Source organism: Alosa sapidissima, chromosome 9, assembly GCF_018492685.1.
Source record: "Alosa sapidissima isolate fAloSap1 chromosome 9, fAloSap1.pri, whole genome shotgun sequence".
In the NCBI taxonomy this organism is placed as follows: Eukaryota; Metazoa; Chordata; class Actinopteri; order Clupeiformes; family Clupeidae; genus Alosa; species Alosa sapidissima.
This window is the reverse complement of record NC_055965.1, coordinates 34,542,440-34,566,690: the sequence shown is the minus strand read 5'-3', so window position 1 is coordinate 34,566,690 and position 24,251 is coordinate 34,542,440. Positions and strand designations below refer to the sequence as shown.

The following is a 24,251-nucleotide window of genomic DNA, read 5'->3' as shown; positions in this document are numbered from 1 at the left end:
CACGGCCGAATGTTCTGCTCTTTTAAGAGACAGCACTCCACCTGACCCAGAAGCACAAGAGCCTGCTGAATCCTCAGCTATGAATCTATGGTCAATATTGCCATGTTTATATTGTATTTTTGTAACGCATTGTTTTGTGTCCCCATTCAGGAACTGGCCTTTGGGATTTGCTGGAGCCACATCAGGAAGGTGAAAAGTGCCACTGCAAATGCCACTGTAAAGGTGCAGCAGTACTTGAGTGAGCCAAACATCCCACGCTCAGAAGACCCACTCCAGTTTTGGGCTCAGCACAAGCACGTCTATCCTCATTTGTATGTGCTGGCCCCAAATATTCTGTGCACACCAGCCTCCTCTGTGCCATGTGAGCGTTTTTATTTCTAAAGCTGGTGAAGTTGTCAGCAAGAAGAGAAACAGACTCAGCCCTGGCACAGTGGAACACATTCTATTTCTGAATAAAAATGACATTTCATTTCTGTTCCCACAAACACTTGTCACCAAGCACAATCATATCCCTCTGACCTGTCCACGAGCACTGACCTGTCCATAAGCACCATCACTGACCTGTCCACGACCACTGTTATTGTCCATAAGCACCATCACTGACCTGTCCACGACCACTGTTATTGTCCATAAGCACCATCACTGACCTGTCCACGAGCACTGTTATTGTCCATGAGCACCATCACTGACCTGTCCACGTGCACTGTTATTGTCCACGAGCACTGTTATTGTCCATAAGCACCATCACTGACCTGTCCACGAGCACTGTTATTGTCCATGAGCACCATCACTGACCTGTCCATAAGCACCATCACTGACCTGCATGAGCACTGTTATTGTCCACAAGCACCATCACTGACCTGTCCACGAGCACTGTTATTGTCCTTAAACACCATCACTGTTTGTTAACTGTCACAAGCACTTTCACTGTCCCAAAGTATGTCCTTGCCACTGCCAAAGCACTTCCCCAATCAACTGACTCAAACAGTTTCTATAAACACAACACTGGCAGTAGACTACTGTCAGACTGTTAGATTGCTCATATAGCCTATGCCTTCTGCACTGCCTATCTCACCTATTTGGCTGAGGAGACCAAGTTGCTCTAGGCTACATATTCAAAATAATCACAGAAATGTGTGTGCAATGTATAATGTGTTCATTCATTTCCCTCCTAAATTGATGTATTTGTTTACAAACACAGGACACATTCACAACCAAAATCCTTACTTTATTGATTTTTTTTTTTGTGTGTGGAGAAGGTAATTACATTTTTATTTATGCAAGGTCCCAAATAGGCTTAGTAATGTATGTCATTATTTATTTATCCATTAATTCATACTCAAAATGTATTCATCTTCGACTCAAAGACATTCATGGCTAATATCTATGAAGCAGTTTGTGACACAATGCTATCCTAACTCTCATCACCAGATGACCTCATAGAGTTCTGAGGGGTATTCCAGAAAGGAGGTTTAACAAACACTGAGATAAAACTTAACCTCTGGGTTGTCTGAACCAGTGGCGACTAAACTCGAGCTGTCGGTTCCAAAACACCGGTTACCAGTTAGTTCAATCAACCCTGTGTTAGATAACCTAGAGTTGTGCGCGTTCACGGCGAACTTATAAAGGCATCATCTATTGAGATTCGAAACCATGAGTGAAACCGGCGAAACGAAGAGCACCGTATTTTTCAGAGGCGGAGTAGCAAGTTCTCCTCGAGGCTTACGAGGAGGAGAGAACTGTGATAACAAAAAAAAGAGAGTGATAGTGTGATAATGTGTCAATCATAACATTGAAACTAGGAGAGAACACAGGAGGAGAGAACTGTGATAACAAAAAAAGAGTGATAGTGTGATAATGTGTCAATCATGACATTGAAACTACATTTAAAATGCCTGGTCAGAGACCACCACCAATGCCTTCACTGGCCACCAGGAAGGCACTGAAAGCCTGTGGTTTATGTGAAACTAAAGCAAATTGAAATAATCATGTGTTTTACATTCACTATACATGCATTTTCCTTGCCTGGTTGTCTTAATTATTTTGTCTTCTGTTACTGCATCCTTGTATATTAAGAGTTCCTCTAGGGGAGAGCTGTATACTGCAAAGGCATGTCATTGTAGGGAGTGATGAAGAGTGCCCCTAGTGGCAAACAGGGAAACTGCAAAGGCATGCCAGTGTAGAGAGTGCTGAAGAGTGCCCCTAGTGGCAAACAGGGAAACTGCAAAGGCATGCCAGTGTAGAGAGTGCTGAAGAGTGCCTCTAGTGGCAAACAGGGAAACTGCAAAGGCATGCCAGTGTAGAGAGTGCTGAAGAGTAGCCTAGCTAGCGCCATCACTTCTCAATGAGACGTGGTCTGGGAACCAAACGTTCATTTTCTCGTATTTGAAAAAAATGCCCATATCCGTTTATTGGGTGCCACGGATGTCTATCAAATGCGTCTGTGCATTGCTCATCATCGTCTTGCTCTTCCCCCTGTTCTGTGATTGGTTCCCTATCTCAGGCGAAAATTTGCTCCATGGTCTCCAGGCTGCCTTAGCAGCGTGAATCAAATTGCGCGCAAGGCAGCATGGGAACACCCAGGCTAGCTGAAGAGTGCCCCTAGTGTCAAACAGGGCTGTACCATGAAGGGAAAACTAATTAAACCACCTAAACCAAAGTCCTTCCACTCGGTGCCATATTGCACTTATCAGACATCCAGGGGCGGAGCTCGGGTATTGTGTGAGGGGGGGCGGGAGATGTTAAAAAATAAAGCCTTTGATCATAGCTTCCTATTCCGGTCAAACAAACAACAACTTTGCTCAACAACTTCAACTCATTTAGCATGTTAAAGGGACAACAACTATCCCATCCTTTTTAAAGAAAAGAAACGTAAATGAAAACAATATCCCATAGCCCTTGCCTAACAGAAAATGAGCGACTGTGAACTCAAGAACGTTAAAAGTTGGCCCACTTTTAAGAATTTCTCAACAAAGGAAAAAACAGACACGTAGCTTTACAGGCCTAAAAGGACATGCACACTGCAAAAAACATTTAATCTATTTTGAGTTTCAGCATTCTCTCCTTCATGTTTGCAAATCTGTCAATAACTTTATCCTTATTGACCTCAATGTCTCTCTCGATACAGAGGAGCGCTAAGTCTGACAGCCGCGACTCACCCATGGTGGAGCGCAAGAAGCTCTTAATGAGTTTCAGTCGGCTAAAACTTCTCTCTGCCTTCGCACTGCTAATTGGAATCGTCAAGTAAATACGATAAAGAATGGCAAGATTAGGAAAAGCCCGATCCATGTCGTTTGCGATGAGAAATGGGAGGATTCTGGGTGTTTAAATGCATGCACAGCTCACTGTACATTGCACAAAATGTAACAAATTCATTAACCACTTCGTCGGCATTGGATAGATCCTGTGAATAAAAGTCCGCAAGCGCTCTAACTTTTTCAGGCGCATCAGATAGAGTAAAATGTTTCGGGTTCAGAGCAGCAAATTTTCCAGCCATTCTTTTGAAATCTGCAAATCGATGTTCAAACTGAGAAACAAAGACGTCAAGTATGTAGTAAAACACATCGACTCTGAATCTGTCCCTGCTGTCTTCTAAAATCTCATCTGCGTGTTCATCTGAACACAAACGCTTTTTCTTACGAACTCTTCCCCTATCAAAATCGGTAGTTCCCTCACACAGTATAGCCAGCTCTCTGGCTGTGTTAAACAGACAAAAACTATGCCTAACCCAGCCTACATATGTTTTTATTGAACATTTAAGTAGTAAACAATTCCGAATGGATATGTGGTCAATAAACTGTATTTAAAAAAATAAAATAAAAACAAATCCCACCAGAGGGGGGCCCCGGGTTGTTCGCGCCACAGCCCCCCCCAAATCTCCGCTACTGCAGACATCTATTTCGGGCAGAACCGCACATGTGCAAGGCTTCATGACACCAACATCACTCCAGCTGTGAGATCACAATAGGCCTACATGATTGGCATGATGTATTCACATGTCAACTTTTGGTGGTGAAAGGGGCAGAATATGTATAGATGACACGTTTGTGTTCCGATCTATCCCCATACATTTTCATGGGAGATTCTTTGAGTGCTGTATTGTCTGAAAGCATCAGTGTTGAAGAGTGCCCCTAGTGGCAAATAGGTAAACTGCAAAGGCAAGTTTGTGAAGAGAATAGTCAGGAGGTCACCTAGTGGCAAACTGTGAGACTACAACTATGTAAAATGGTCAGGACCCCCATATTGTAATTTAGTGCCCCATCAATAAGTAATATTGTAACTCTCCACTATAAGTGAGGGTAGCTGTGGTGTATGAAAACACTGAGAGGAAAGGGAGAACAGGAGTGTTTCTGGACTGGCCAGCCAGCACTCTGTCCTTCTACAGCGTCTCCTTGGATCCACTCACCCACCTGCACACGTTCACCTCCACATTCATTGAGCCCCTCTATGTAGGGTGTGAGCTTGGCTATTCAGACTCTGTGTCCCTGTGCAAGATCACTTAGTGACCACACGCTGCACAAGCACCAGAGTCCATGGAAGAGACCAGCTAGCAAGCACATCTATGTTAAATAAATATATTTCCATCTATGTTAAATACATATGTATCAATATATTTCAAAATATAAGTAAATATTCAATATTGGCCACTTTCTTATATTTTCTGCATATAATTAAATATATTTAAATATATGACACTAAGAAGCATGACCACATGACCCTTGATGAAGATTCTGATCACATGATCTATATATTTCAGACTTATATTTCTCTAATATAGTTAATATTCTACTACGGTTTGATATTTTCAGCATTGATCAATACATATTTCACTATTGTATTTGCTTAAAATCAACCATAGTATCAGTATAAAGAGGAAGAAACACACAACACTTCTGTTATCTTTTATTCTATTTTATTGAAAATCTTTGTTTTTGTTATGGAACCAGTGTAGAGAGTTACATGTTGAATGAAAGCAATTCAGCATACAATGAAGATCTACCTACCAGCAATTTTGACCACCTCGAAGACCGTCCAACTAACTGCTACCTCTTGGCCGCCTTCCTCCCCTCCACCACATAACGTTAGTTTCTAGCAAGATGTCCCACCCAGAGCCGTTGAAAAAGTCTTCCTCATTATCTGAAATTACTAATGCAGTCAGTCGGCAAAATACTGGTTACAAAAGTCCCTGCCAATCCACTTAAACAGAGCAAATGTTTTACATTTGGAAAACTCTATTCCAACGACCTTACGCTGGTCTAGTGGCATATTTTGAAGTTGAAGGTAGCCTTTTTGTAAACCCCACCCATCACTGCCTGTGTGCAAATAAGTTAATTGAATATATTCACCATATATGTTCATGTAAGATATCTATATAAATATAATATAGGAAATGGCACAAATCCAAACTAACTGATGACCTCAAAAACTACTAGACACTCCTGACCTCCTTCTCAGCCAGCATCACTGCTGCTAAGACGGCTTTCTACAATGACAAAATCAACAGCGCTACAGACACTCGAAAACTTTTCTCAACCTTCAAATCGCTACTCAACCCTCAGCTGCCTCCTCCTCCATCCAGCCTTACTGCAGATACCCTCGCCTCATTTTTTACAAACAAAGTGGTGGCAATCAGCAGTCAATTCTCTACATGCCCACTCAACTCAGATACCGCACTCCTACAACCTCTAGGGACTGCTGGAACATCTTTTTCAGCATTCACGCCTCTCTCCGAGAGTGAATTATCTAGACTCCTGACATGCAGCTGTCCTACCACATGCTCGCTGGACCCTATACCTACGAGCCTACTTCAGTCCATCAGCCCGACCATCGCTCCAGCTATCACACATGTGATCAATGCCTCGCTAACCTCCAGCACATTTCCAACAGCGTTCAAAATGGCCCGCGTAACACCGCTACTTAAGAAAGCTTCTCTCAACCCTGCTCAAGTCGAGAACTACCGCCCTGTCTCACTCCTGCCTTTCCTATCCAAAGGCATTGAACGAGCAGTCTCCAAACAGGTCTCTGACTTCCTTTCACAGAACAACCTTCTGGATCCAAGTCAGTCTGGGTTCAAAAGCGGCCACTCTACCGAAACGGCTCTGTTGTCTGTAACAGAAGCCTTAAAAGAGGCCAGGGCGACCGCTCGGTCATCAATACTCATTCTGCTTGACTTATCGGCTGCCTTTGACACGGTTAATCACCGCATCCTTCTCTCTATACTCGCTAACATGGGAATCTCCGGTTCTGCTCTCTCCTGGTTTGAATCCTACCTCACAGGACGCTCGTTTAACGTATCATGGCTTGGTCAGCTATCTGCACCTCACCATCTCACCACAGGGGTCCCCCAGGGCTCAGTGCTGGGCCCCCTTCTCTTTGCTATCCACACCACCTCCTTGGGACAGATTAGCCGTTCGCATGGCTTCTCATACCACTGCTATGCAGACGACACACAGCTCTATCTGTCCTTTCCACCTGATGACCCCTTGGTTTCAGCACGGATCTCGGATTGCCTCTCAGACATAGCTACATGGATGAAGGCACACCACCTCCAGCTGAACCTCTCAAAGACTGAACTGCTGGTCCTCCCAGCTAAACCTACCATACATCACGACATCAACATCAAATTTGAATCCCTGTCTGTTTCACCTACCAGGACTGCAAAAAATCTAGGAGTTGTTATCGACAACCAACTAAACTTCTCAGATCATGTTGCCTCAGTCGCCTGGTCATGCCGTTTCGCACTCTACAACATATGGAAAATCAGGACTTACTTGACTCAAGATGCTACCCAACTTCTGGTTCAGGCAATAGTCATCTCACGACTCGACTACTGCAATGCCCTCCTGACAGGTCTCCCAGCCTGCGCAGTGAAACCACTTCAGATGATCCAGAACGCGGCGGTGCGCCTGGTCTACAACCAACCCAAAAGGGCACATGTTACCCCGCTGCTCATCCAGCTACACTGGCCCGCATCAAATTCAAGGCTCTAACGCTTGCCTACAAAGTAGTCTCCGGTTCTGCTCCCACCTACTTGAATGCCCTCATACAGACATACGCTACCTCCAGACCGCCGCGCTCCTCAGACGAACGACGTCTAGCTCTACCACCGGTACGCTCAAGCCAATCCAAACTTTTCTCATCTGTTGTTCCTCGTTGGTGGAACACACTGCCAGCTCATACAAGGGCAGAGACATCCTTCTCCATTTTCAGAAAACTCCTGAAGACCCAGCTCTTTAGAGAACATCTCCTCTCATACACTCTTAGAAAAAAGGGTGCTTGTGGGTGCTATATAGAACCATAGGGGTTCTTTGCCAAGGAAATAGAACCTTTTGCCTAAAAAGGGTGCTATTTCTCGCACGTGCGGTTTAATTTGAACTTCAACGAACCTTTCTGAAGCCTTCCATTCTGCCCGGCTTTTTAACGGTAAGTGTTTAACATTTTTATCTCCTTAAAATGAAACATCCGTGTTTTTAAGAGAGCATTAGGAGGTGTTTCTCTTTAAATAATATATGGGCGTGTTTTTGAATGACGTGGGGCTTTGACATTTTTACATCTCGGGGTTTTTGTGTTCTTCGTTCACAATAACATTAGTGTTTCGCTAACGTTAGCATGATAGCTAACTCGTTTAATGTCAACTTTCTTCAGGCAACATTAGTTGATGATACACAAGTCACAAATGGCAAACTTACCAACTGCAACAGATATAAGATAACGTGATCTGTTTATTTTGGGGAGGGTTGGGAATGACTGTTACGACGAAGTTGTTTTGTCCAGAGGATGTTGTCAGTGTGTTGCTAGCTAACGCTAACTAGATAATGTATAGCTAGACTAGCTTCTATGCTAGTTAAAACAGCTTGTAGATTAAATATTCTTCACTACACTTCATTAAACAAGTATGAATATAAGGGAGCAAAACTCTTTGGTTTTGGCTCCTGGACACTGCAGCAATAAATCATAATAATAACTAAATAGGAAGCATATTTATTGGACTTTGAAGTGCCAGTTTGTTTGGAGATTTGGCTAGCTAGATTCAGTTACAGTATCATATCTTTCTGAATCAGGAGTTATTTAGTTGCAAGTCTACATATTGTTTTTGGATAGAACATCATCATGTAGGCTATTATTTAGGCATTGTTCAAATAACAATAGCTGGAATCTGAGAGGGGGGGACTCACAAATATGTTAATCTGTAGGCTATAGGCTAGGCCTAATTTTTGTGTTTCTTTTTTTAGGAGACATGGTTGACAGTTGGACCATCCATGAGGTCTGTTTGTGGCTGGAGCAGAGTACCTTAAGTGAAGCAAAGCAAATCTTCCAAGGTAACAGATCTTGCCCTTGGCAATAATGGAACATTTCTTCAGATGTGGGTTTTGCCGTGTAGTTAAGTTCACTATCCAAAAATACCTGAGCCATTTGCTATTGACACACCAGCATCAACCAAATTTTTCTGCATCATGTGTGGTTGAACAGTGCAGGAAGAAATACAAAAGTGTTGGATCATTAAGAATTCACATTTACAGAAACCATCGTTGTTATTTACAAAACAACCCTGTGCCTCGTGCAGATAATTTTGAACCTGAGTCTGAGTCTGAGTCTGATTCCGATGCAGTTCAAGATGAGGATTTAGAAGAAGAGCCTGTGATTGGTGACAGTTTAGATATTCTTCTGTCTGGATTGAAAAAACATGTTGCTCTCTTCATACTCAATCTCCAGGAAAAACATCTCCTTCCTAAATCAACCCAAGATACCATTGTTACAGATCTAAATTTTTTCCAAGAACATTACTCAGATATTGTGAAATTCCATCTGCATCAATCTGGCTTTGTTATTGAGGAAAATGAAGAATTGGACAGTCTTCTGTCGGACACAACAGTATTTGATCGGACATTTGAATTTGTGCAGTCTGAATACATGTTACTGCAATATGCATCAACCAATCTTGGGATGGTATCTCCTGTACAGCATGTGTTGGGAGTGAATGAAAGGGGGTTGCCTGACACTTTTCAGTATGTTCCCATTGAGGCTCTGTTGAAAGTCATTTTGGGGAAAGATGACATCTTTAATAACATTGCACATGGTAGAATCCATGAAGAAGGCTTTATAAGCTACTTCACCGACGGAGAGATTTTTCAGAAATTCCCTTTCAATGGTGATGAAAACATAATTAGGCTTCATTTTTACACAGACAAATATGAAATTGTAAACCCCCTTGGATCCAAAAAGGCGATTCACAAAATCTGTGCATTCTATTTTTCTATTGGAAACATTGAGCCAAAGTACAGGACACAACTTCGACACATTCATCTGTCAATACTTGTGAGAAATCAGCTTCTGAAAAGATATACATACACTGATATCTTGAATCCACTGGTTACAGACCTTCAAAGGCTTTACAGAGATGGTTTCACAGTCAGCCATGATGGGGAATTTGTTCATGTACGTGCAGTCCTAGCTACAGTGTCAGCAGATAATCTCTCAGCCCATAAACTTGCAGGGTTTTCTTGTAGTTTTAGCCACGGGCGTGTGTGTCGTTTTTGCATGATTGACCATTCAGACATAGCCAAAAAACTATCAGAAGAGGAAGTTACTATCAGATCACCTGAAGTCCATAGTTACCACCTTGAGGCTCTTAGGGAAAATCCTGGCATTTCAAAACGAACATATGGTGTTGTCAGTGATTGTCCTTTCCATGCCCTGGAGTATTTTGATGTCACGTCATGTTTTCCACCTGATGTAATGCATGACATTTTAGAAGGTGCTGTTCCTCAAGTGCTGTCACAACTTTTTTTAGCCCTACATAAAAACAAAATTATCTCATTGGAAAACATCTGTAATGAGATTGAAGCATTTCAATTTGGGCAAAATGATAAAGGAAACAAACCACAAAAAATAAACATAACCTCAATCAGAAGTGGGCGCTTGCCAGGTTCTGCAAGTGAAAGATGGTGCCTTTTTCGCCTTTTGCCTTTCATTATTGGCCATCACATTCCAGTGGGAAATCCACACTGGGAGCTCTATCTTTTGTGCAGAGATGTTGCAGATATAATCCTTTCTCCATCAATCAAGCAGAGCATTCTCCATTACCTTGCCATTCAGATTGGACACTTCCTGTCTTTATTCAGTTCTCTGTTTCCTGGAAAAGTCACCCCAAAATTGCATTATCTAATTCACTACCCAAGACTAATTGAAAAATTTGGACCCTTAAGACACCTATGGTGTATGAGATTTGAAGGAAAGCACCAGTATTTCAAGAGGCTGGCCCGAAATGCTTTCAATTTTAAAAACATCTGTCTCACACTGGCCAAACGTCACCAACTTAGACAGTGCTGGGAGTTAACTTCAGTGGATGTACTCAGGCAGGATGAGTATACTGAGAGGGGATGTTCTTGTCCGGTGAGGTCTCTGTCACAAGAAATTCGATTGGGCCTTACACAGAGATTTGGCGCAGAAAATATTGAATTGGAGGAGGATGTTTTGGTGGTTCAGAAGCTTTGCCTTGACAATGTTTTGTATTCCATCAACAACATTTTAGTGTTAGATGTGATTGAAGAGGACATCCCTGTTTTCATAAAAATAAGGAAGGTACTCCGCTTCAGAGGCAGTTGGCTTTTGTTTTCGCAACTTTTTATCCCCTCTCAGTACAATTATCACCTGCATGCTTTTGAGGTGAAAGATGATGGAGGTCAATGGATTATCATCCAACCTGGTGAAGAGCATGATTATCATTCCCTTGATCTCTATCACCTTGATGATAATACTGCCATTAGCCTTCACCATGCTGTATATAAAAGGTACATAACAGGAAATTGCATACTGTTATCTACAAGGCTAATTAAAGCAAAAATTTTGGGTGGCTTAGTTTTTATAATCTTCATTTTGTCTTTATAGGGCTTATATAATTTCCTTTTCTTGTTTTAGATGAAGAAATCGATGGAGAAACACTGTTGGGCTTGACAGAAAATATGGTGGCGCGCCTCTTTCCCCGAATGAAACAGCAAGTGAAATTTATATCAGAATTGGAAAAATTAAAAAATGGCCATCCTCCAACACGGTATGTACTATTCACATTCTGAAAGCAATTAGACACTTAAAGAATTATTATTCTGAATTTAGTGCTGCTTGTTTTTTTTTGTTTGTTTGTTTTTTGTCAAGGTCAATTATTCACTAGGTCTAAAATTTACATTACATTTACATTTACATTTACTACATTTACATTTATGCATTTAGCAGACACTTTTGTCCAACGTGACAAAAGAGGATTAACAATCAAGCTACATAGAATAAGCCCTAGAAAGAGTATTGCAAGGTGCAGTGTGGGTGTGTTAAGACAGGAGATGCTCTCTGAAGAGCTGGGTCTTCAAGAGCTTTTTGAACACAGAAAGGGACGCCCCTGCTCTGGTAGTGTTGGTAAGGTCATTCTACCGGCGTGGAACAACGCATGACAAGAGTTTGGATTGGATTGTGCGAGGTGCTGGGACAGTTAGATGGTTTTCCTTTAATCAGAGTTGCCAAGGGGTAACATGAGCCTGTATGAGAGCCCTTAAGTAGGTAGGTGCAGAACCATTGAGGACTTTGTAGGCAAGCAATAGTGAAGTGAAGCCAGTGCAGCTCAATGAACAGATGGGTGACATGTGCCCTTTTGGGCTGATTGTAGACTAGATGTGCCGCCGCATTCTGGATCATATGTAGCGGTTTGACAGTACAGGCTGGGAGGCCTGTTAGAAGGGCAATGCAGTAGTCAAGGCAAGAGATAGCCATGGTTTGTACCAGAAGTTGGGTGGCATGTTGGGTCAGGTATGGTCTGATCTTTCTGATATTGAATAAAGCAAAGCTACAGGACCGGGTGACAGAGGCAACATCAGGTCAGCTGATCATCAATCATGACACCTAAAATGCATTTGGTGGTCTATAAATGTGTTTGTTTGTGATTTTTTTGTGTGGACTATGGTGCATGTTTAAAGTAAATGTTCAGTTTAAAAGGAAATCAAGACTTTTTTTAGTGTAAAGTTGGTTGTTGAAGTGTAAAACACGAGTAAAATGGATATCCTGTGCATATCATACCAATGTACTGGTAATTACACCAGTCCGTCTGATTATCTGTCTGTTTGTTTATGTGTGTGCCTGTGTGTTTTTCTCAGAAATGACAATCTTGCAGTACCCCCACCAACCCAAACTACTCCGACTCCAATCCCCACAACAACAGCCTGGCCTGCTTTATATACCCTCCCAGTATTCAGCCCAGAGGTCAGAGAGGCACTAGTTAAAAAAGACCCTGCGTTTTACAAGAAAGACAAGTCACATCTTCGCACAGCTCTGATTACCCTCATTTTTGATGACATGACACGTTATACATGGTAAGTTTTTGTGATTGGCAATTAACTTTTTAACTGGCTACCTTTGAAGTAGATTGAATGGTAACAATAACAACTGTTGCAAAGTACTGTATTTCATTGTAACCCCTCCCACCACCACCCCCTTGTTTACTGTAGTCCATGCACATGATTCGTAAACATTTTTTTAAAAACTTGTACCTAAAGACAAATGGGAAATAAGCTGGATAACAGCTTTGAGGTGACCAGTTTGATGGAAATAATGACTCAGCGGAGGCAACCCTCCGTGGAGTCCTTCAGGTCTACCCCGCCATTTCCATCAAACTGGTCACCTCGTCGGCCGTTATCCCTTTGTGTGAGTGCTGTATGAATACATGCATGTACATATACATTTTTACAATTCACTTTTTTTTTTCATTTTTATCCGACGTATAAAAACAAGATTAAAATTCCAACTACAATACAATTAAAACATTACTAAGAGTACTACTTACTAACAGGAAAGATGTGATTAATCTTATTTCCTCTCACAATGCAGGTATCCAAGCCATAAAATGTATAGCGATGTCCTGGGAGCACTTATAACCCGGTATCCATTTCTCAGGGATGGAAGCCTCTCTGGATTTGTTAGTATTATTTATCTTTACTATTATTATGTTGGTGTACTTGTTGTTGCTTTGCTTGTTCATTGCAGATGTACTGTGCTGAAAACATTATGTTATTGATATCTCCTTTTAACTAAGGAAACCCTTTTGGAGTGCCTAAAAAATAAATTCAAAAAAGAGCGGAGAACCCTTGTACACATGGACAAAGTCCTAGAAATGAAGCAGAAATATGGGCAAAAACATCCATCAACAACAACAGGGTTGACAAGACCAAGCCCCAATAGGAAACGACAAGTAGGGTGTCAACAAGAATTGTCTTTTGTAGAGTATTTAATTCAGTATGTTCCCATTGCAGTTCTTTTTTATGGGCTGATTTTATTTTCTTTCTGTTATTTCTTTCTTTTATTCACTTCTCCCAAGCTCTCAACCGAACCAGTGGAAGCGGAGGATACTCAAAGTATTGCTGAACACTTGAAAGCCATCACTGAAGAGCTACACAAAAGCAGGCCAAATTTTGAGAACATCAAGTGGAGGATGGAAAGGACTCTGCATGCACGAACTCCACTCTATAAGATCTCTACAGCTGCAGAGCTATTCCAGCAGTGTCCATTCCTAAAAGTCCCTTGTCTGGTAAGCCAATTGCATTTGGTGATGACCATAGTCAACAGTTGGTCTTAGCATTAAAGATAGGAACAGATGTGAGAATTACGCTACTTTTAGTGGTTAATCAGCAAGTGCACAACTATCTGTGAAAAGAAATATGGTCGAGATTGGCTAATCACTTTTCTTTTGAGATTAAAAAAATACTCTCCTTTTTGTAGCTACTTTACGAAATGAAGCTAAGATTTGGCCAGGACTTGGACTTGGTGCTTAGCAGTTACCTGCATAATGCTGCTGAGAAGATAGTTGAGACCTGTAAAGGACCACTAAAGAACTCATTTACTGCTACAATGTTGCAGGCACACCCACTGCAATCAAAATGTAAGTGAATTGTCTTTTCAGGTAAATTTTAACTATCAATATTGAATTATCAGTTGAAGGGAAAAGTTGGCATTAATTTCATGGCAAGTCATGTTTTGATTGTTGTTTCTGAGGTATGCTGAACAATGCTGCCGTGATGCTCCTGCCGACACTGATGAAGGAAAACCATAAATTACTGTACTGCATCAATGAGGTAAGCCATATTATGATGTCTGTTTCCATTAAATTAAATCTCTCCAGTAGCAGTGGGAGCAATAACTGTACTGTACTGTTGCTGGTGGCTCTGGCCACTCACCAACTGTCCTGTGACCTGTCCTACGCCACTCATCAACTGTCTTGTGCCACATGCCTATTGTCCTGGGCACTGTCCCAAGCCATTGGCTTACTGTCCCGTGTGCTGTTCCGAGCCACTGGCTTACTGTCCTGCACCACTCATACTGTCTTCTGACACTTGCCTACTCTCCCGTGGCTCTCCCCCACTGTATCATGTGACATACCTACTGTGAGTGTACCGTACTAATTGCTGGTGGCTCGGACCACTCAATTGCTGTCTTACTGTCTTGTGCACTGTTCTGTGTCAGGTTAGGTTTAGGGTTACGCTCAGGGTTAGGTTTGCATCAATGGCAAGTGTCACAGCACAGTATGCAGGTGGCACAGGACAGTAGATGAGTGGCGCGGGACAGTGTACAGGACATTAGACTAGTGGCATGAGCCACCAGCAACAATACAGTAGAGTTTTTGCTCTAACTGCCTCTCATGAAATGTTGGACTTATTAACCTTAAAGTGCAGTAAAAAAGGAAGTTACAGTATAATGTATTCTCTTCAGGAACCACCAGCACCGACGCCAACCATGATGATTCGTTGTGAAAATTCTCCTTTGGCGGAAGTAATGGTTTCCATCAAGATTGATGGCGAATTTGTCATTGGCCCCTCCCCTGACATTGATGCCTCCTTAGGCCTTGTCTGTATTTTTTGTTTATATTTTCTTTTTGATGTTCAATACCCAAAAGAGGTCCACCACACATTACTATTCTTTGAAAGACGCCTTAACCTGTCTATGTCTAAGCCCTCCACTCCAGTGTTGCGTGTGGAAAAAATGTTATCATAAAGTGTGTTTTATAATCATTTGAAATTTATTAATTTGTAAAAATGTAACTATTGCTGTTTTGAGCGTATTTATGACACATTTTTTATTTTTAATATAGAAGATATGTTTAAGCAATGAATATGTAAATTAATGTAAATATGTATCTATTGTTGTTTTGAGTGTCTTATGACACACTTCTTTTTTTTTTTGCGAGTAATATAAAAGATATGCTAAAGCAATGAATATGTAAATTAATGTAGAAATACTAAATACAGTATTCGAATGATATTTGACTGATATGTCAATTTTTGATTGATGTTGTCTATTTGTATTTAACATTTCGTACACATTATACGCTACTTCTCATTAATTAGCACAATGAATGAATATGAATAATAATGAATTAATAAAATTAATACTACTACTAATACAACTACTACTACTGATAATAATAATAGTAATAATAAGTAGTAGTAGGCCTAGTAGTAATAAAACACACCTGGTAGTTATGGTTCCATTTAGAACCATTAGAATGTAAAATAATAGCACCCCTGATGGTTCATCTTATAGAACCTTTTTAAAAGGTTCCATTTGGAACCATTTAGGGTGCCTTATTTGTATCAAAGGATGGAACCTTTTTAGGTTCCATGTGGAACCTTTTTTTCTTAGAGTGTAGCAACACTTACAACAAGTCTTACTGATCCTAGCACTCACCAGTCGTCTCAAACTGACAAGTAACTGTTAAAAACAGCACTCACTGATGCACTTATTCTTACTGTACTCTAATGTTTTTAAATTGTCCTAAAATTGTTGAGAACTGCTCTAAAACTTAAACTGTTTACTATGTTTTACTCGCTTTGGCTAAAAAGCGTCAGCCAAATGTAATGTAATGTAATAATATATATATACAGTATATATATATATAAACTGGATGTAGCTGCATTATGTGAATATATTTTTCCCCTTTTCTTTTTCTGTATGGGCATAATCATTCATTTATTTGAAATGGGTAGCATTTTAAACTTGAGCTCTGGTGTTATTCTCAGGCATGTTTTAGGAAATCTTCATGTTCAAACATAACCAACTAGCTGAAATAATAGTAAAAAAGTGTTTCATTATTTCCAGCTCCAGTTATTTTGGTTATATACTATAGGTTATATTCCCATCTACAGGTTTCTAATCTATTTTCATATGAGAGAATGTCCTGTTTAAATTGCATTTAATCCTTGTGCAAATAGTATCTACTGCAGTAGGCCTATCGGCTTCTAAACACACGATAGTCTAGAAAAATCACAGATATTATACTGACACAGCATTAACTATTAAATTGTCCCTGAGATTTTGTCTGCAAATTCAATGATTTTATTGTAATCAATTTAGCCTACCATAACTTTCATTAAGGCTACGATCCAAAATCGCTTTTGACAAGGGGAGGGACTTTTGAAGTAGGCAGCCTAAAAGCGAAAGTAAATAGTCAGACTCCGCGTCAGTAGCGTAATTTGTCTTGTATCGAGAGCACACACTTTGTAGCCTAAGGTAAGAAACCCACGATTTAATGTGTTCATATTATCATTTACTTTGTGTTTTCGGTACGTGGAATATTTGGAATAAACTAATTAGAATGTTGTTGCATGAACTTGTCGTCGTTGTTTAAGAAAAGTTTTCGCCGGAGAGAGATTTCCGCCTTTAGGGTAGGCAGGCCTTGCCCTAACAAACCAGTAGGCTAAATGCGGGCTTGCTAACATTAAAATATAAGATAGGCTACTGAATAGACTATCGGCTATTTCTTAATTTAACTCCATAGTAGGCTTACATAATGTGTGGAGTTAGCCCACTCTTTTGCCGGTCCAGATTATGGAATCAAGCGCAAAATCGTCGTGCGTAACTAGATAGGCTAGCATGCAACAGGCGCTGGCCTGTGACCAGCAAGGGCGTTTGCATAGGGACATCACATGTCCATACCAATACTTTAGGGTGACGAATTTGTCCATAACATTAGCGAAGTCATTCGTATTATTTATTTTATTGTGAAGTTGTTCATTCCGATGCGTCCCCATAAAGTGTAGCCTACATCACCAGTACAGCCAGTTTAGATAAGCTGTCATTTGATTGGCTTAAACGTAAAACTGTCAAAGCATATGCCTCTTGTCACGTTAGTGGCAGACACATAGGAGGCATGCAGGTGTGCAGGACAATGATCTGTCTGCCAGTAGGATGCCCCAAGAAAGGGTACAACTTCAGATCAGTATTCATATTCCCTTTGTCCTTTATAATGCACACTTTGCCCCTTTTAGTGGATCAGCTAGGCCTATACACCAACAAATAAAATATATGGTTGTAGTAAAAACAATCTGGATGAGTATGTGTATTGTGTTGTATATGTTAGGGACCTTTAGGGTCCTCAAGGGTCAACCCTGGAGCAGACAGTGGGGCTTACATGCGTTTAGGGTCCCTACCCTTGACCTCTGACCCCATGGGCCTGGCCTGGGATGACCATGTGCTTAATCCAGACCCAACTGTCATAAAGCAAACTAGACTACAATGGCCAAAGACCTTAATCTGTACTGAGGAATTTACTTTAGCCTATAGGCCTACACCTTAACATTTCTATTCAACAGGGCTTAAAATTCATTTTTCAAAATGGGGGGGAATTCCCCCCTTAGGTTATTCATGTAGGGGGGATTTACACAATTTGGGGGGGAGGGGGGGTCGATTCTGATACCAAGTCAAGAATTGCGATTTCAATACTTCGATACTTTAAAAAAAAAAGTGTTTGATTTTGGGGCCCCCACCACCCTGACGTCATCAGTAATATATACTGTAGTGGGATCATTCACAACAGTGGACATCCTAGATTCTGCTTGACTCTCTCCACACACACAAACACACACTGAAAATGATAGCTTATGTGATATGTTTCTATCACATATTTTTGAATTCATATAGAGTGTATTTATTTAATAATGCATTTTTTAAAGTATAGCATTTTACAAGTAATTACTACTAGCTCAACATATTTAGTAAATTGAATGCCTCATATTGACGTTTAACCTATAACACTTAGGCATATCTTTAATGTGGTGTGTAGGTCCAATTGAGTGCACATTGGTGATGAGTAGGTGTAATTGAGTGCCTGTCACTTTAAGAAAATACCTGAGAGTAATTCTATGGAGTAATTAGCCCCCCTTCAACCTGACGGTTTTAGGCTGTAGTCGCTAGTGAATAAAAGTTGTGCATAGTGCGGTATGTGTATGCAAATCATTATGTTTTCTATGTCATTAGATACAATAAATGTTGACATGTCGAAGACAATCTTTCTGGGATCAAGTGTTGACGTGACCTGAGCTAGCAGGATAGTTACCAAGGAGCTCTTTCCAGATGTAAAAGTTTGCCATGGTAGCGTAGCCTATTTGCGTAAGCGCAAAGTGGTTCTCTCTCTCTCTCTCTCTCTCTCTCTCTCTCTCTCTCTCTCTCTCTCTCTCTCTCTCTCTGTGTGTGTGTGCGTCTGCATGAGGCTATGTTCAGTTCAACTCGGTAGTTGATCAGTCCGGTCAATAGCACCGCATTCACGCCACTTAATGATTAGGCTATATTAACGTCATCAGACAGGCTGTAAAAGTGTATGCGGGAATTTCTCGCATTATGATGGCTAGAGTTGCGGGACTTGAACAAATTATGCGCAATACCCGCAATCCCGCAGTGAAATTTAAGCCCTGATTCAAGACATTTGTTCTTTCTTGTAAAAATACTACAGTACTGATTCTTGTTTAGTTACAGCTGCATGTTTGTTGTGCTTCTTTCATCATCTTCTGTTTCTTCTTCTTGTCAGAATACTGAAATCAAAGATAGCGGTTCATGTTTAGCTCCGGCTATAATCTGTAGTATGTGGTGACGCATGAAACAAGACTTAAAGCTGCATTTGTCTCATGTACATTCCCAGAGAGACTCTCCCACTGCTGCTAGGATGAGTGTCTCTCAGGAGAGAGAGGAGGCTGCAGGTCACAGTGAGACACTCAGACCAGAGTCTGCAGCACACAGCTGTGTGCAACAAAGCAGCAAACCAACACACTCTGATGGAGGGTAAGTTAATCCACAGATACAGTACACATCATACCTGTCCCCACACACTCTAATGGAGGGTAAATTAATCCAGATACAGTACGCATCATCAATCAATCAATCAAAATGTATTTGTATAGCACTTTACAACAACCAGTAGGCGTCCAAAGTGCTTCACATCAGAAACTAAGAATAAAAACAGCATATCAAGCATAAAAACCTGTATCATACCTGTCCCCACACACTCTGATGGAGGGTAAGATAATCCACAGATACAGTAGGCATCATACCTGTCCCAACACACTCTGATGGAGGGTAAGTGAATCCACAGATACAGTACACATCATACCTGTCCCAACACACTCTGATGGAGGGTAAGATAATCCACAGATACAGTAAACATCATACCTGTCCCCACACACCCTCTGTTCTTCTCTGGTCTCATTTTCTAAAAGAAAAAAAAAGAAGGTAAAACAGAATGCAATAGCAGTAAAGTCCGATCTAGTGTAATGTGTAGGAGCCACAATACAAGTTGCCTACACCGCTGTGAACCTTTTGTAGTTGTGCGATGGTCTGTGTGTGTAGCTGTGAACCTTTTGTAGTTGTGTGTTGGTCTGTGTGTGTAGCTGTGAACCTTTTGTAGTTGTGTGTTGGTCTGTCTGTGTAGCTGTGAACCTTTTGTAGTTGTGCGATGGTCTGTGTGTGTAGCTGTGAACCTTTTGTAGTTGTGTGTTGGTCTGTGTGTGTAGCTGTGAACCTTTTGTAGTTGTGTGTTGGTCTGTGTGTGTAGCTGTGAACCTTTTGTAGTTGTGTGTTGGTCTGTCTGTGTAGCTGTGAACCTTTTGTAGTTGTGTGTTGGTCTGTGTGTGTAGCTGTGAACCTTTTGTATCTGTGTGTTGGTCTGTCTGTGGAGGTCTGTGGAGGTCTGCAATTCCCCACCACAATGCTAGAAGTGACTCCATAGACTGCCATGATTACAGTTACATGTAAAGAGGCCTTTCCTGGCCTTGAATCTTCATCTTTTTTAACATTTTTATGAAAAAAAGGTGTGTCCAAAATTATTCATACCTTTTTTAAATAATCAATGGAAACATCTTTATTTGCATTCACAGCTCTCAGTTGTTCTTACAATAACTACCAAGCCTCTCCATGTCTCCACAATGATTCTAGACTGCATCTTTTGAACAGAAATCTGGGTTTTGAGTCAAGAGCGATTATTTGCCTTTATTCTGGCCTTGTGCTCACTTTTTTGACGGATCGAGGTCTGCACTTTGGCTCTGCATCTCTAAAATGTTGATATTGTTCTTGTTCTTGCCTTGTTTAGCTGTATGTTTTTTTTTTTGTGTGATTATGCTTCTTATTCACATTTTCTGCAAAAAGGGTACAAACAGTAAATGCATCATAAAAAATAAAAAAAGGAAAAACACATAAAATAACCAAAAGGGCAGATCAGAAAAAATACGAAACAGTTAGCAAGTTGTGAAAAAAGGTGCCTGTGGAGTTTTGGCATAGAGTGCAGTTTGGGCTCTGACAGATATTAATTTTAAAATGTTTAAAAGGTGTTGCATAGGCTCTATTGATCACCTTATAGTGGATTAATTGATGTGCTAAACATTTTGATGTCAGTTTTCCGTCCTGTCTGCATAAAAGGTATATCAGTGAGTAGGTTGGGATATATTAAGCCAAACACTGTAGGATTAAGTTTGCTATTGAAAAATAAATAAAATATACGGATTGCAAGCGGAGCTCAAGTTTTAGTGTTGCATTGCCATGTGCAGGTCACGTGATCTCTTCTGTTTTAGCTGTATGTTTTGAATCATTGTGTGGTTTATTGGTCCAATGCCGCCTATTGGGGCAGATCTCTCGGCAGACAGCCTGATCTTCTCCTCCAGAATTCTCAATGTGCCCCCTGTTTACTTTGAGAATTTCACCAGGTCCCATTGCAGTTTCCCACATAATTGAATTGTATTTGTGTGGGGGGGGGGTCGGAGTCAATAAAATGAATTTGATCAATTTCGATATTGTGGTGGGCCGCCAGAAATTAGTCAATGGTGTTTTAGTGGTTGAAATTTTCACGCCATTCCAAAATGGATCACTTGGTCATCATGGATGCTGATCATGGATCACTCTTCTCCAAACATGTACAACAACTCAGCTAAACCTTTATAAAGGCACATCTGGACAAAGATTTTAGCTTTTCACAGGATTTGTTTTTGACCCAAGGACATGGCCTGAGATTGGCATAAAAAAGAAGCATTAAATCCCAATGACTCCATGTGCATTTCAATTGTGAGGATGAGAAAATTATTCTTTTGGGATGTTTTTCAACCAGGGGGACCTTCTCAAAGTAAACGGTAACACTAAAGCAAGAGGTTACACTATGATTCTGGAGGAAAGATGCCCCAATAGGCGTCAATAGGCGTCATTGGACCATTAAATCACACAATGATCCAAAACATACAGCCAAACAAGTCAAGAAATGGTTAACAGAGAACAGTATCAACATTTTAGAGTGGCAGAGCCAGAGTCCAGACCTCAATCCATCAAAACTGTGAATACAAAGCCAGAGTGATGGCAAATAATCGTTCCTGCCTCAAAACCTGAATTGCAGCTAAAAAGGTGTGGTCTACAATCATTGTGGAAACATGGAGAGGCTTGGTTGGTATTATAAGAACAATTTTGAGAGCTTTGATTGCAAATAAAGATGTTTCCAGTGATTACTTTGAAAAGGTATGAACCATTTTGGACAAAGATAAACACGCTTATTTTTTTGATTACATGTTTCTACCACATTGTCTTACAACCTTTTGGCATATGACTGGCATTTTCAGTCAGAACAAACATATTGATAAAGAGAAAATCAACATTAAATCAACATTTGCCAGGGGTATGAATAATTTTGTTCTTAACTAGGGATGTAACGGTATGAAAATTTAACCTCACGGTTATAGTGACCAAAATTATCCCGGTTTTCGGTATTATCGCGGTATTTTTAAAAGTTTGTTCAATATGTTCAGAAAGCACTGATAGGCCTACACAAGCTGAAATAGTTTCAAAAAGTGTGACAGTGTTTACTATTACAAAAATATAGGCAACACCTTATCAAAAATGCAACTTTTAACCAGGGATGCTGGAACTCGTTTTCACCTGGGGATGCTCATAGAGGGGGTGCTGAGGGAGGGTAAAAAAATGTTACTGAGTAGATGTGATTCCTTTATTCTGGAAGCTGGGAAGGGTTAAATACGCGGTTTCCACACCGTGGTAATCAATCGTGATAATTATGATATTTGAAATGAAAACGGTAATTGTTATCATCAACATTTTCATCGCGGTTTACCATTATACCGGTAATCGCTACATCCCTACTCTTAACTGTATGTATTGCTGATGTAGGAAGTGTGTAGAAATTGTAAGTGTGAAGAAATTGACACATCACTCCACAGAGGAATGAGTTTATCAACACTCTGAAATATTTCCCTGTTAAATAAATAACTGGCAGTAGGGTTGCCATTATTTTCCTGTTATTTTAACAGTGCATTACTGTGAAGTGGCAAACTCCATACACTGCCATGGTTACGCCACTGTGAATGTTCTGCCTCTGCCAATCTTAGTTAGTTAGTATAGGCAGTTTAGTGCCATCTAGTGGTTCTTTCTGATGTGCAGTCGTTAGGACAGCTATGGTGTATTGTTTGATTTATGACAGCCATAGCAACCAGGACAGCCATCTTGATAAGCAGCAGCACATTTTGAGTTATTTGCTGAATTATCATCTTTCTACATCCCATATGTTAAAGCCTTCGAAAAGCATAGTCCGTAAGTTTAATAATTGCTTACTTAAAGTAGATTGTAAATTTAGTGACATTATTTGGTCATTTCTGATAAATCTATCTTTATTTGATAAAATGCTGCCTTCTATGTGTTTACTGATCAGCTACTGATGGATACTTTTTCATCTGTTTTATCGTATATTTCTTCAGATATTGAATATTGAATACATATGTTTTGTATCATTTTCAGTGTAAATAATGGCACTACACCACTGTGAACCTGTGTAAATGAACGGCAAACACCACTGTGACCCTGTGTAAATTAACGGCACTACACCACTGTGAACCTGTGTAAATGAATGGTACTACGCCATGTGAACCTGTGTAAATTAACGGCACTACACCACTGTGAACCTGTGCAAAGTAACGGCACTACACCACTGTGAACCTGTGTAAATTAACGGCAACTTTTAGAGTGCAGCTCAGTTTCTTGTCTCTTTATGTAACCAGCCCACAGACTCACAGACCTCCATCTCCAGTGCCCAGCTGTGTGTCCATGAAGAGTGATCAGTCCATGGGACATATGCCTGAATTCAGCAGTGAACCAGTTCCATCAGGTCTAAAGTGAGTAGTCATCAGTCTGTAGACATGTCAGTCATGAAATTCTACACTCTCTCTCACACACACACAATAGGAAATTGGATGGATGAGATGGATCTCAACTAAATGATGGACACCATGTAGAGATGTATGTTATAGAAAACTATGGGATATGCTAGTAGGAATACACTTTATTGCAGGGCTATTCAACTTCATTACCAAGTGGGCCAGACAGGACAACCACTGGGTCTTCGCGAGCCACCCAAAATATGGCTATTGAAAAAATGACTATTGTGGCTATATATATAGGCTTTTATATATAGCCACAATAGTCATTTCACATATGCATGCATTCATACATGCGTTCATAAATATCCAGCTACATTTAATAAGTTCAGTTAAAGATATTCACAAATATTGGATGTGGTGGACATTCCTTTTTTCTGAGGTACATCAATAGGCTCTCAAAACAATTCCAAACAGACATAAGGTGCTTATAGAGCAGGTCCAGATTATTTGTGAAATAAACCAGTAAAACAGTGTCATGGGATGGAATATAGTGATGGCCAAAAGTATTGGCACCCATGCGAAAGTTGACTGAAAAGAGGAATATAAAATCATCTTTTGGAAATTGATCTTAATGCCTTAAGTGAAAAATGAGGAAATATCTAACCTTTAAGGACACCAATTAGCATATTAGCTGGTTTGATTTGCATTGATGCTCATTGAGCTCAATGCAAATCAAACCAGCTAATAGGCTAACTGAAATAACACCCATGCCAATCTCTAGGTATGGTGAAGGGTATGTGATGATGTGGGGCT

At 40.5% G+C, this 24,251-nt stretch overlaps 2 protein-coding genes and 2 long non-coding RNA genes across 13 annotated transcripts in view; 2 read left to right on the top strand and 2 right to left on the bottom strand.

Annotated features, from left to right (window-relative positions):
* LOC121718788 (NACHT, LRR and PYD domains-containing protein 3-like) overlaps positions 1-24,251 on the top strand; it is a 1,510,793-nt gene that overhangs the window by 1,208,714 nt on the left and 277,828 nt on the right. For 4 of the 5 annotated variants that reach the window (XR_006034019.1, XR_006034018.1, XM_042103945.1 and 1 more), the window contains exon 10: positions 23,340-23,453. The exons of the other annotated variant lie outside the window; for it this stretch is intronic. Coding sequence is in view for 2 of the 4 variants with exons in the window: in XM_042103945.1 (XP_041959879.1) it covers positions 23,340-23,453 (114 nt within the window). In the remaining 2 variants the exon portion in view is untranslated. The remainder of the gene's footprint in view (positions 1-23,339; positions 23,454-24,251) is intronic. 5 annotated transcript variants of the gene reach the window in all.
* LOC121718836 (sterile alpha motif domain-containing protein 3-like) lies at positions 7,281-15,024 on the top strand. 6 transcript variants are annotated; one of them, XR_006034035.1, is made up of 10 exons: positions 7,281-7,422; positions 8,232-10,790; positions 10,918-11,050; positions 12,138-12,353; positions 12,868-12,955; positions 13,073-13,228; positions 13,355-13,564; positions 13,756-13,915; positions 14,029-14,108; positions 14,743-14,877. XR_006034035.1 is itself a non-coding variant. In XM_042104155.1 (9 exons), the coding sequence occupies exons 2-9, from the start codon at positions 11,032-11,034 to the stop codon at positions 15,022-15,024; spliced, it is 1,101 nt and encodes a 366-aa protein (XP_041960089.1). In that variant the 5' UTR covers positions 8,065-8,318; positions 10,918-11,031. The 6 variants fall into 6 exon arrangements, 3 of the variants coding, with proteins under 3 accessions (XP_041960089.1, XP_041960088.1, XP_041960087.1); XR_006034037.1 differs by lacking the exon at positions 7,281-7,422 and having other exon boundaries at positions 7,538-9,616; positions 10,172-10,790; XR_006034036.1 differs by lacking the exon at positions 7,281-7,422 and having other exon boundaries at positions 7,540-10,790; positions 12,138-12,243.
* Positions 19,034-19,435, bottom strand: LOC121719088. The gene is made up of 2 exons (XR_006034152.1): positions 19,294-19,435; positions 19,034-19,117 (listed from the first exon to the last, which is right to left on the bottom strand). It is a non-coding gene; the product is annotated as an uncharacterized LOC121719088 (long non-coding RNA).
* On the bottom strand, positions 22,429-23,333 carry LOC121719053. Its single transcript, XR_006034112.1, has 2 exons — positions 23,124-23,333; positions 22,429-22,643 (listed from the first exon to the last, which is right to left on the bottom strand). It is a non-coding gene; the product is annotated as an uncharacterized LOC121719053 (long non-coding RNA).